The 12,996-nt window shown below is 33.5% G+C and overlaps 1 protein-coding gene across 2 annotated transcripts in view; it reads right to left on the bottom strand.

Annotated features, from left to right (window-relative positions):
* LOC140450473 (PHD finger protein 14) overlaps positions 1-12,996 on the bottom strand; it is a 53,572-nt gene that overhangs the window by 13,013 nt on the left and 27,563 nt on the right. For both annotated transcript variants that reach the window (XM_072544118.1, XM_072544121.1), the window contains exons 8-9: positions 4,322-4,463; positions 4,094-4,256 (exon numbers count right to left, since the gene is read on the bottom strand). In XM_072544118.1, coding sequence (XP_072400219.1) covers positions 4,094-4,256; positions 4,322-4,463 — 305 coding nt within the window. The remainder of the gene's footprint in view (positions 1-4,093; positions 4,257-4,321; positions 4,464-12,996) is intronic.

The raw sequence follows: 12,996 nt of genomic DNA, 5'->3' as shown, positions 1-12,996 counted from the left end.
TATATCACAAACTCGACATAGACGTTAATGATACACAATTTGGTTTTCGCAAAGGCCTAGAAACGCGTGAAGCTCTTTTTTCACTTAATATACTGATACAAAGATGCCTGGACGTCAATCAAGATATATACGCATGTTTTATTGACTATAATAAAGCATTCGATAAAGTACGACATGAACAATTAATGAATGTCCTGAGATCAAAGAAGATTGACTATAACAACCTCAGGATCATATCAAATTTATACTATAAACAGCGAGCAAAAGTACGTGTTAACAAACAACTGTCAAAAGAAATTGAAATTAGACGTGGAGTGAGACAGGGATGTATATTGTTGCCAATTCTTTTTAATGCCTAGTCCGAAGAGATGCTGAAAAAACCTCTTGAGGGTGAAACAGCTGGAATAAAGGTAAATGGAGTTCCCATTAACAACATTAGATATGCGGACGACACTGTGATCTTAGCTGAAAATATTGAAGATCTTCAGAGACTGTTGACCAGAATAGCGGAGTATGAGGATTTCACTGTTAGGATTTTCGAATATGGGCCTTAAACATGGAATCCTTCATATATCTTATAGTTCCAATATGAAACTTCCCCTTGGGTTAATTTTTATATTACCCACCATAATACCCAACTTCTGGGCATTTCCTGTCTTCCCTACTAGGTCATTTTACGTGACAATGTTTTAGCTATATAGCATGCCTAAACTCTAATTTCACTATTTGGGAGAGTGACTCATCGTTTGAAGGCGTAGAAATGGGGAAAGACGTATGAAAATCCAGTGGCGTACACTCACTTTTATGTCAACGTTAATTATATTATATTGTTTAAATATTATTGTTTAAAATAGGCCACAATATAATTATCTGCAGGTTTTTACTGAAGTTTCCATCTCTATATCCAAAGACCGTTTTCAAAGATATAAATTATAGTTATATTTATTTTATTTGTTTATTATTATATATTTATATATTCTTATATTATTTTCTTTTTTTTTCTTAACTTTAAAAACGGTCTCTGTACTAGAGATCGAAACGTCAGTAAAATAAACATGTAAATAGATGTATTGTGGCTTATTTCCAACATTCTCCCTAAAAATACGAAATGCCACAAGCAAAAAGCCACAGAAAAACAAATATTGCTATCATTTGTATATTTGAAAACGATCTCTTTATATAGAGATCGAAACGTCAGTAAATTAAACATTTCAATTAAATATATTGTTACTTATTCCCAACATTATTTCTAAATATACAGAACGCAAACAAAAAGCCATAGAAAAATAAATATTACTATCATTTGTATATTTGAAAACGATGTCTTTATATAGAGATCAAAAATCAGTAAATTAAACCTATAAATAAATATTTTGTGGCTTATTCCATACAGTCTCCTAAAAATACAGAAAGCTATAAAAAACAAGTAATTTTGCAGAAAGCTTACTGATGCCACCAGGCTGTCGCGGAAGTTACGCTAAAACGTCTTTTGACGTGACCCGTCCTTAAAGAGTTACACAATGAAATTTTTTTAAAACAAATTTTAAGACAGTTTCCACACCACCCGAGAGGTATGTCTTGTCTTGTGGCGCGTCACTTTTTTTTAAATGGGTGTTCGCCAAGAGCCATATTGTCCCATTAATAAAATAAACAAAACACTTAAACAGTATAAAACAAAACAAAATAAAATCCTATAAAATAAAATAAAATTCTATAAAAACAAAATAAAAATAATTTTGAATGTAACAAAACATTGTACTATTCTATTTAAACACAAACACTATACACACTTACTATGTTCTTCTCGTTTTTTTTTGTTTTTGGTTTTTTTATGCTGATGCCTACTAAACTATTAGAAAATATTATTCGCTGTCTAAATCTGAAGATGCAGTGCTGCTATCGCTGTCATTATCTTCACCTGGTGTAATTATAATTGGCTCTAGTAAAACTTTGACATGAGTGTCAAGTTCCCACATACGATATTCTTCTTTAATTATGTGGCCTATACATTTAGCCCATTTCTCTGGAGTTACATGGAGGATTGCTTGAATCAAAAGTTCCTTAACTTCGTTTAATTTGAGCGCTTTGTTATTGCGTGCTACTTTTCCTTTCACTTGCGACCAGATATGTTCAATGGGATTAAGTTCGCAATGATAAGGTAGTAGACGTAGAACTTTGACACCATAATCTTTTGCAGTTTCATCCACAACATATTTAAGATATTCACTTTTCCTTAACCGTGCAATGTCAAGTAGTTGAATTTTGAGCATTGATTCTTCGTATGCAATCCCCTTTTCTGTAAGCCATTCTTGAATTCTCCCTTTCCGCCATGCCGTCGTCGGTAATTGTTCTAGTCTGCGGCTATGATATGGCGCATTGTCCATAACAACCACAGACCCAGATTCCAATTTTGGTAAGATTCTCTTAAACCAGCGCTCAAATACTTCAGAAGTCATTTTTTCATGATAATCACCTGTTTTTTTCGACTCAAATTGAAGCAAACCATCATCAAGGAACCCTGTATCACTTCCTATATGGGTGATGATTAAACGCCGTTCCTTTCCTGATGCAGCCTTTAATCCTGTAGACCAGCCTTCTATAAATGCTTCGCGTTTACTTTTTACATTTAAATCTTGCCAAACTTTTCCAACTGTATGACCTTCGTTAATCCAGGTTTCATCCAAATAATATATTTTGCATCCAGTGCTGCGAATTTTTCGTATTTCTTCTAAATATTTTCTTCTCCACAGAATAATTTCATTTTTTTCTAATAGCATACTTTTTCTGTTGCGTTTTACGTATCGAAAGTTCATTTCGTGCATGGTCCTGATTAAGACCCTACGAGATATCTTGGGTAAAGAGTCATCATTTTCGAGCTCTTGAGAAATTTTTTTCAGTGTTGGAATTTCCCTCCGAAAATAAAATGAATGAATTTTTCGACGTATAATATTCCTTGTCTCGTCATCCAAAACAATGCTTTTCCTACCTCTAGTTTTACCTTTTTCTTGCTTTTTATTTTCCGATGTATTTTTAAGTACACGATAAATACAGCTAACGGATACTTTTGTTAAACTGCTACAAATGTCGACCGCTTGGCTAAAGTTTAATGCCATTTTTAATAATTTCAAAGAATATAACTAAATATTTACTATAAAACGACAAACTATAACACTCTTATTATCAATAACAAGTTTTATCAATACTACAATACAGTATTGATAAAACAGTATTGACAACAATAAGTTTACAAACTTATCACATAAAATATACTCACAAAAACACATGCACTATTTACCCATAGAAACACCAATGTTTTCTTCGTTCATTTCTTCGGCAAAAAATAATAAAAACTAGTTTTACTGCATGTCTGGATCCGAATTGTAAAACCGAGTTCCCTCGCTAATTCCAACATTGCCAAACGATTGAAAAATAATGTTTTAAAATATCGATTTTTATTTTATAAATTTAAATACGTAACGAAACGGAACATATAAATAAAATTTATTTTATTACAATTTTGTGCTTAATTTTTACTATTGAAAAAATCATGTTTTTTGGTATTTTTATGACGGTAATAATCGCTGCGTGGAAGAATACAGGTTTTGTATGACCATAATTACTACTTGTGAACAAGATTTGGCTACACTGTACGACAACTTCTGGTCAAGTGTACTATAGAGAAGCACAAATAAATATACTACTTTATATATTCTGTAATTTCTTATGAGGAAACGCAAATTGCAATCGAGAAAACAGGCAGTTTTCGAGGGCCGCTGTGTACATTTAAATTTGAGGATATTCGGCGTTTAAACTATGAAATCACTCTTTTGAATTGAGGGTTTCTACTATAGAGACTATTTTAAATTTGAATCTTAAGTTATTAATCAATGGGTTGTGATTGGATCTAATGACTGCCCCAGTTTAACCAAGCATAAATTTGTCGCTATAAAAATAAAACGATAGAAATGAACAGCTGCGAATATACCATTTTCTTTAAAATGTCTTGAATGACAGAATAAAAAAGAATGTTCATAAAAATGATGGAAGCAATAAAAGCCAGAACACCTCATTTATCTATCTATATAAAACTTACCTCATCATACTTAGTCCTTAACTCCTGTTGTTCTTTTAACAAATCTTTATTTTCTTCCGCATACTTGTCGACACTAGCTTTCATGTCTTTTAGCCTATCGTTTCTATCTAAAAAGTACGCTATGAATTCTACTGTGAACGCAGGTGGAATGTGCCATTTTTTCCTATAAATTATTAAAAATCATGATTAGTGGCGTTTTAATAAGAAACGAGCAATTTTTACTATTACCTAATATCAGCTAATGCTACCGTTTGCGATTCTTGCATCTCCAATACGACTGTGTTAATACCCATCAATTCAGCCTTCCTTAAAAGTTTCCTACATGCCGAGGCACTGGTGGTGAGTAGGCGGGGCATTTTCTGGGTCGGCACTAAAATAATAAAACAATGAAATAAAACATAAACAGTTATATGGATAATATTTATTTAAAGTTTGTGGGTGCCGACGTTATTTAAATCATCCAAAGTTGTGATAAGTCATTAGAAACAAGTATTAACATTAGATTATGGTGTCGCCCTCTATTAAAATAGTGAGATCGGTGTAGTATAATATATGGTAGTAACATATATATTCATATATTGCATATTTTTGCTTATTTAAAATAACATTGCACATTGACACTAAACACGATTTATTTTGATTATTTTGAAAATAAATTATATAAAAGTTTAAAATTTTCCACTCTTACTTGGAAATTTATAACTTGGATATGAACGAGCTCATTATCTATCTGGAGTTTCCCATTACTACCTGAATTTAATAATTATAGGTTTTTCAAGAAAATTATTATTTTATTAACGTAGTAAGTCGTAGGTACCTACGATTGCTTTTAAGGGTTAAATTATTTTATCAATTTCTGGCAAAAATTTATTTAAAGTAAACATTGTGTTGTGTTTAGTATTTTTGAAGTGTTTAGTATATTAAATTTAAATATATCTAACCTTCAAAAAAGTGCTTGGGTAAAGTGTTTTCCCGAGTTAAAACTAAGTGGAGACAAAGTATTTTGCAAGGACTGTCCCAAAATCGTAAGGCACATTCACTTTCTCATTTCAGTTCTTAAATCAGGAACTGAATAACAAAAGCATCATTGTCCCACAAAAGAATTTTTTTGTAATGATAATAATTTTGAATTCATCAACTTGTAGATAAGTTCGCTTTTGTTCTTTAGCTCCTCGTATGAAAATCGATTTCATTTCTGTGTTTCAACATTTTTTTTTTTTTTTTCAGATTTTCTGTGAGAAGAAGTTTTAAATCGACCGGTATTTAAAAACTGCGACTCATTAGTTGAAGCTTAAAAAATGCTGCATTAGGACCCGCTCAGCAGTCGATTCTTACATCTTTTCAAAATGTAATCAAGATGAATCAAAAAAAGAAAAATGTTTAATGAAGACCTGTGCAATTTTTGCAAAATATTGTAACTTCAATATTCCTAACGAGGCAACACTAAGAACGGGCAATGTAAATGCATTGTATGACGGAGTTAATGAGAAAATTAAAGTTTCTTTAAGCGATAACAACTTTTATTACGTAATTGTCGATGCAAGTGGTCGACATTATGACGCATGTTATAATTGGCGCTTTAAAAGAGAATAAACCAGAAAAACCTTATTTAATAGCTGCAAAACTACTAAAGAAAAACAATAATATGATTGTAAGCTGTTTCATTCAGCAAACACTATCTTCTTTTTTTTGCCAAAAGAAATAAAAAGTGAAATTTTTTAAATATTTTTATCAGATGTCGTTCTGTATATGGTAAAGGTAGGTCAAGATTTGTAAATATTTTATCCAAATATGGTACACGTTACTTGTATTCTGCATGACATAAAAAGGGTGAATTTAATCTATAATTGGTTTCAAATGAGTGTAGAGTAATAAATCATGAAGTGTCATAAAATTTGCCTGAATTTCGGTGTCGTCATGGGCGTAGGCAAATGGACGGATGTCAACTTCGTCGTCAAAAATTGATGTACCTCAAAATATCATATTTTGGATATTTTGTGATAACCAATTTTATTTAATTTTTCGATTAACTTATTCTTCAAACTCGTATTCCATTATATGGTCATTAAAGCTAATTACATTTTTATTTATAAAAACAAATTCACTTCCTTACTGAACGAATAAAAGCATTAGAAGAAACTGATAAGGGTATGACGCACCTCCTAATATTACTAAGAACTAAAATAAATCAACATGAAGACTAATAACGCGTAATGAGGTTTTACTTACACTTTCATTATAATCCCTCTTTTATTTTATTATTATCATTCGACATTCGACATTCGAGTTAGTAATTGTTACTACACCAATTAAACGTACAGTAATATTGTGATATAGAAATAGTGAAAAAGTTATAAAATGGCGACATTTACTCCAAAGAAAAGAGGTGTAAAAAATTCTCCGCTATCTGTTAGTGAAAAAGTTATAATTTTAAATGTATATGATTGCATAAAACACGATCACCCTAGTTTGTCTGTGCAAGAAAGTGTTGAGCGATGTGCCCGAATGACTGGAATTGGACAGTCCACGATTTTTAAATTATTGCGAGAAAGAAAGATATCAGGCCAGTTAAGTCCATGCAAGAGAAAATCAGGAAGACCAATAAAAATCTTAGGTGAAGACACCAAACCTGACATTCGAAGAAAAGTTCATTCGTTTTATTTTAAAAAGGAAATACCCACCCTTGACAAAATACTAATGGAGATAAGCCAAGATAACGATATTCCTTTGATATCCAGAAAACTTTTATGGAAAACTTTAAAAAGTATGAATTTTTCCTGGGAAAAGCACAATCGAAAGGCACTATTACTGGAAAGTGATGAAATCATTTGCTGGAGACGAAAATATTTGAGAACTATAAAACAGTACCGCAGAGAGCACAAGAAAATTTTTTATCTTGATGAGACGTGGATAAACGAAGGTTATATAGTCCAAAAAATGTGGCAAGATAAAAATGTAACAAGTGCTCGCCAAGCTTTCATAGAAGGCCTTTCGACGGGTATTAAAGTGCCTTCGGGAAAAGGGAAGAGGCTTATAATTGCTCACATTGGAAGCGAAGAAGGATTTTTAAAAGAAGGTTTGTTAAGCTTTGAGTCGTGTCGGACGGGAGATTATCATGAGGACATGAATTCGGATGTCTTCGAAGACTACTTCGGGGAAATGTTAAAATTTCTTCCAGCTGATTCGGTCGTGGTTATGGATAATGCAAGCTACCATTCAAGGCGCATAGAGAAGGTACCAACTTCAGCTTGGAGAAAGCAAGAAATTATTAACTGGCTGTCAAATAAAGGTATTCAGTTTGAGACGAATTCAATAAAGAAGGAACTACTAGCCGTAGTAAAACAACATAAATCTCGCTTCATAAAATATGCCGTAGAAGATGTAGCAGAAAAGTATAAAGTAACTGTGCTACGCCTACCGCCATATCATTGCGAATTAAATCCCATAGAACTTATATGGGCACAAGTTAAAGGATATGTTGCAAGGCACAATACCACATTTAAAATGAAAGATGTCAAGGTATTGTTTGATCAAGCCATTATGGAAATCACATCAGAAAACTGGCAAAAAGCAATCCAGCATGTTTTAAAAGAGGAAGATAAAATGTGGGAACTGGACAACTTGGTCGATCAGGTGGTTGACCCTATAATTATAACACCAGGGGATGATGACAGTTCTTCGGATGAAGACTATAGTGATGTAGAATTGTAATAACGTATCCAGTAAAGTTTTTGTAGTTTTTGTGAATAAATTGATTTAAACTCCCCACAAGTGTTTCAATATGTAAAGTTCATTCGTGTGCGTTTGTGAGTATTTCCCGATTTCGGTTCGTATATATTTTATTGTTACATTTTATATTTTTTTAATAACACTGTTCTGCTGTATTACATTTTTATTTCCTTTAATATGATTTTTAAGAATGCATATTCTTTTGTTAATTAACCCACTAGCGCGCCTCTGGCTCAGTGTTTATCTGTCGATAACAATGGACTAATCCCTTAAAACAGGGTGATACCTACCTGCTCTTTATGAAACGACAGAATTTTGCAATGCGGACGGAATTTATTGACGGATTACCCTGTAGCGCTTTTGAATACTTCATGAGATTTTATTACTCTACACTCATTAGAAATAGATTATAAATGAATTCATTTTAAACGTCAAAAAAGTATTTTTGAAAGCACCGTTACGTGTGCAAATCTATAAACATCTATAAACATGGATTAAAGCAGCATAAAATGGAATGGAAAACAGACTCGTTTAAAGAATTAAAGGACAAAGGACCACCAGCCCAGGGGCTGGAATGAAAAACAGATTAAACACTAACTTATATTTAATGCTAAGATTAAATACAAATTTCTGTGAGCCGTCCGAAAACACTGTGATATGGGATACTTCACTACACTTTTCACTGACGCTATTTTCACTATTATATATAATTACAAGTAGAATTGCTTAGCGAAATGTCGGTTCTACCTTTAAAGCGAACTACTGGCAACACTGCTGGTTTGAATAGATTAACTGTTTATATGAAAACTATAACTACGGTTTTAGAAAACACTGGTTACTATAAATGATTTACTTGATAATTTTTATGAATAATGCGATGCGAGTGTAACTTCTTCTTCAAGTGCCATCTCCGCGGCGGAGGTCGGCAATCATCATAGCTATTCGGACTTTTGAGACGGCTGCTCTGAAAAGTTCATTTGATGTACATCCGTACCACTTTCTCAGGTTGCGCAGCCATGACATTCTACGAGTGTAACTACTTAGTTACAAATACATATGATATATTAATAAGCGAAGAGAGTATTTGCGAGCTATATATAGCGAGTTTAGATTACGATATTTTGCGACCGAATTTTGTAATAGCTTGTTCTGAACTGGTAATATCCAAAATATGTAAGCAGGTAGCGCAGAAGTTCTACCCTTAAAAGTACCGTTAAATATCTTTCTTTATTCCTTCTCCTTATTGAAGAATTTCAATATCGTCATGGTTAAAAATTAATTTCAAGTGAAATGGAATTTCACCACAGCAATTTTCTACGCAAATCATTTTCATGACATAAACGACGTTGTGGTGGTTTAAGGTTAGTAAAGGATCTTGGAGGCAGTATGGGTTTCCGATGCACATACTGTAACAAAACTCCGAGTAATGTCCACTTCAAGTTTCCGACGAGAGTCGGGGGTTCTAGAAATAGAACTCAGCTTCTGTCAACAAATCTTACTCTCATGTCCCTGAAGGCTTTTGCCGCATAGCCACTGGGTGCATGGCGTACAATGTTTGTGCGTTATGTAGCAGACGTGAGGGGGCGAAAGGCGAGTTTCTGGCGCCTAAAAACTAGAACATATCGGCTAAGGGAATAAACACTGACAGAAAATTCTGGTCCTCCAGGTTGGGGGGTTGGGTAATGGACTGGTAACGCGTTACCGTAAAAAGTATAAAACCACGAAACCTTTAAATATGCCTCGGATAGATCGGTCTAATATGGACTACGCACTCGGTACCTGGAACGTCCTGGCATTTAATAAACCAGAAGCACAGATATCACTACTTAACGAGCTCAGAAAATACAAAATAGAACTAGCGATACAAGAAACTAAATGGCTAGGGCACGGAATAAAAGACAAAAACGCATACAATACTAAATAAGGTAAATGTGGGTATAGTTGACAGTGTACCAGTAGTTGACATCATTGGTTTTGGTTTAATTTTAAAACAAATTGGTGTAACTTACCAAGCTCCAGTCACCAGATGGTTGTAGTTTGTGGTTTCAGTCTACTTATATGTGAAGTTGACAACATTAGTGTCAGCCATTTTGAAATTGTGTCACTTATGGTAAAGCATGTTACACAGACTACTATTTCTTTGAGGAATTAAGGAATAAGGAAGTAAGCTTTTTTATATGAATAAACTTATTTTATTTTAATGGTATTAAATAGAGCTAAACTCTGAGCATAATAAATATTTTGTTGGCCAGATAATCAATATTTCTGATGACGAGGAAGATTCAGATAATGCCGATTATGAGATCTCCTTCCTCAAACATGAAGAGGATGGAAAATTTAAGTGGCCTACGGTAGAAGACAAATTACATATTTTGACAAATGATATAATTTTAAGTTACCGCAATCTCAGTTAGATAGAAGAGAACGAATATATTTTAACTTTGACTTGAACGTATATAATATGTAGACTCAGTGTGCTTTGTGTTATTATTCTTCATATTTTTATATTAGTTTAAGTATTCAATGTAGGAAATCTAATAAATCATGATAATTTACTCTTCTTTAAAAATGTATTTAAAATTTAATAACCATTTTTATTTATATGTCTAATACATGTCTAAATAAATAACGTTAACATACTTTACTTTGAAAAATATAATTTCTATTATATGGTGTCAACTACTACAACTTTACATGCCATTTATGGTCTTGTTGTCAACTATTGCACCCCATGCACTTATTTTCTAAACACCTAATAAAAAAAATTCAATTACAACTAATGATATCTGTTAGTTCTAGAAGAAAGTATTTTGTCTGAAGAATATCTTGGTAAAAAATTAACAAACAGATTGGAATTTTCTTTAAATTATATGTATTTCAAATTGTGTAATTTATTAAAGTGTCAATGACTCCCACATTTACCTTAACGGAAAATATGCAGAAGCAGTGAATGAGAGAATATGTAAACTAAAAATAAAAACAATTTTTTTTTAACCTCTTAATCATTAACATACGTTGCTCAACAGAAGAACATAGCATTGAAATAAAAGATTTTTACGAACAGCTAGAGGAAGTATACGACAGCTCACCGAGAAATGACATCAAGATCGTAATAGGAGATATGAATGCTCAAATAGGCAAAGAAGAACTTTTCTTAGAAACCATCGGTAAACATTCACTTCATCAAAACACCAATGAAAATGGAGAATTACTTATCAACTTTGCCAGTAGAAAAAAACATGATCATCATCTCGACTTTTTTCCCACATCGAGACATACACAAAGCGACATGGATTATGCCTGGTGGAACAACCGCCAACCAAATTGATCATGTCTTGATAGACAAAAGGGCCGCAACAAGCATACAAGATGTAAAGAGCCGAAGAAGAGTATGCTGAGGATCTGACCATCTTAGTACAGATAAAACATAGATGCAGAATTCAACGAAACGGGAGGGAGAGACAGGAACAAACAACAGAACAACTAGATGTAGAAAAATTAAGACAACAAGATGTCAAAAAGAACTATGAGACAGAAATAACACAAATACTGACAAATACAGGCAGTCTAGGTACCGAAGAACATTGAGAAGAAATTAAAAGAAAAGTAATTAACACAGCCAGAAAGATCATAGGCATAAAAGGAAACAAACAAAAAGAGAATGGTTCAATGACGAGTGTAAAAAGGCCACATAAAAAAGAAATGAAGAACACAAGAAATATATGGATAGAAAAACCAGAGAAAGAAGAGCAAGCTACGAAGATGCAAGACGTAGGGCCGATAAAATATGCCGAACAGAGAAAAGAAAATACGAAAACCGTAATATACAGAAAATAAAAGAAAATCTCCAAAGCAACGATATAAGGGAAGCTTATAAATATCTACGCAATTTAAGAAAAGGATACAAACCCCGAACAAATCTGTGCAGAAATCAAGAAGAGCAAATAACCAGTGGTCCGAAAGAAAAAAAATCAGTCTGGAAAACCTATTTCCAAACTCTTCTAGGGACGCAAGAAAATGAAGAGCATATTGATATGCATTACATTAAGGGAGACACAGAAAATATAGAACCCCCGACGATGGAAGAGGTAAATCAGGAATTCGAGCACAGAAGAATAACAAGACTCCAGGTATTGACAAAGTCTCCTCTTCTTTAGGTGCCGTCTTCTTAGCGAAGGTTGGCGATGACCTCTGCAAAGTCTTCCCTATTTTGGGTTTTCCTTATTAAACTTTGAAAGTCTAATCATGTCCAATCTTTGATGTTGCGCATCCAGGTCATTTGTCGTCTACCCGGGCCGCGTCTGCCTTCTATTTTCCCTTCTATAATAAGCAAGTCTCCTCTGCGCTATATAAATTAGGTGGCGAACACCTAGTAAGATAAATGCATAAGCTTATGAACAAGATATGGAACGATAAAAAGATCCCTAGCGACTGGAAAACTGGGATTATATGCCCAATCTTTTAAAAAGGAGATAAACTGAAATGGGAAAATTATCGCGGCATAACCCCTTTTGTGCACAGCGTACAAAGTTTTTACTTATATACTAAATAAACGACTCCAACAACTAACTGAAACAAATTCTAAACAAATCGTGGGAATACGACATTGACGTACACAACATATTCATAGATTTAAAACAGGCCTACGAGTCAGTTAATAGACAAAAGTTAAATCAAATATTGTACAGCTTTATTAAATTTTAAGGAAGATATTTGGGCCTATTAACGAAAACGGAGTATGGAGATCCAGGTACAACCATGAACTCCAAAGAGGCACCGATCTCAGTATTCGTTAAACTCCAGAGACTTCGATGGGCTGGTCATGTAGTGAGAATGGAGACCGAAAAATTGCCAAAAAGAGCCCTAGATAGTAAAATGCAGGATGCAAGACCAAAAGGAAGGCCACAGAAAAAGTGAGAGGATGAAGTGGCAGCGGACGCGCAAAATTTGCTAGACGTGAGAACCTGTAGGTACTGCGCGGGACCCACATGGTTGGAAGCATAGTTTGGAGGAGGCCAAGGCTCGATTTAGGATGTAGCGTCATTGGAGAGAGAAAAACGACGTTGTGTTAGATTTTTTAAAATGACCCACAGTGTGTAACTGAAAGTCAAGAAGTTTTAAGTAACGTACAAATTACTAAAAAACAGATGTTCATAAAAGTTAATTTTAGTTTT

Source organism: Diabrotica undecimpunctata, chromosome 1 (assembly GCF_040954645.1).
Source record: "Diabrotica undecimpunctata isolate CICGRU chromosome 1, icDiaUnde3, whole genome shotgun sequence".
Taxonomy (NCBI): Eukaryota; Metazoa; Arthropoda; class Insecta; order Coleoptera; family Chrysomelidae; genus Diabrotica; species Diabrotica undecimpunctata.
The sequence above is the reverse complement of the archived record's forward strand: the minus strand, read 5'-3'. Positions and strand labels throughout refer to the sequence as shown.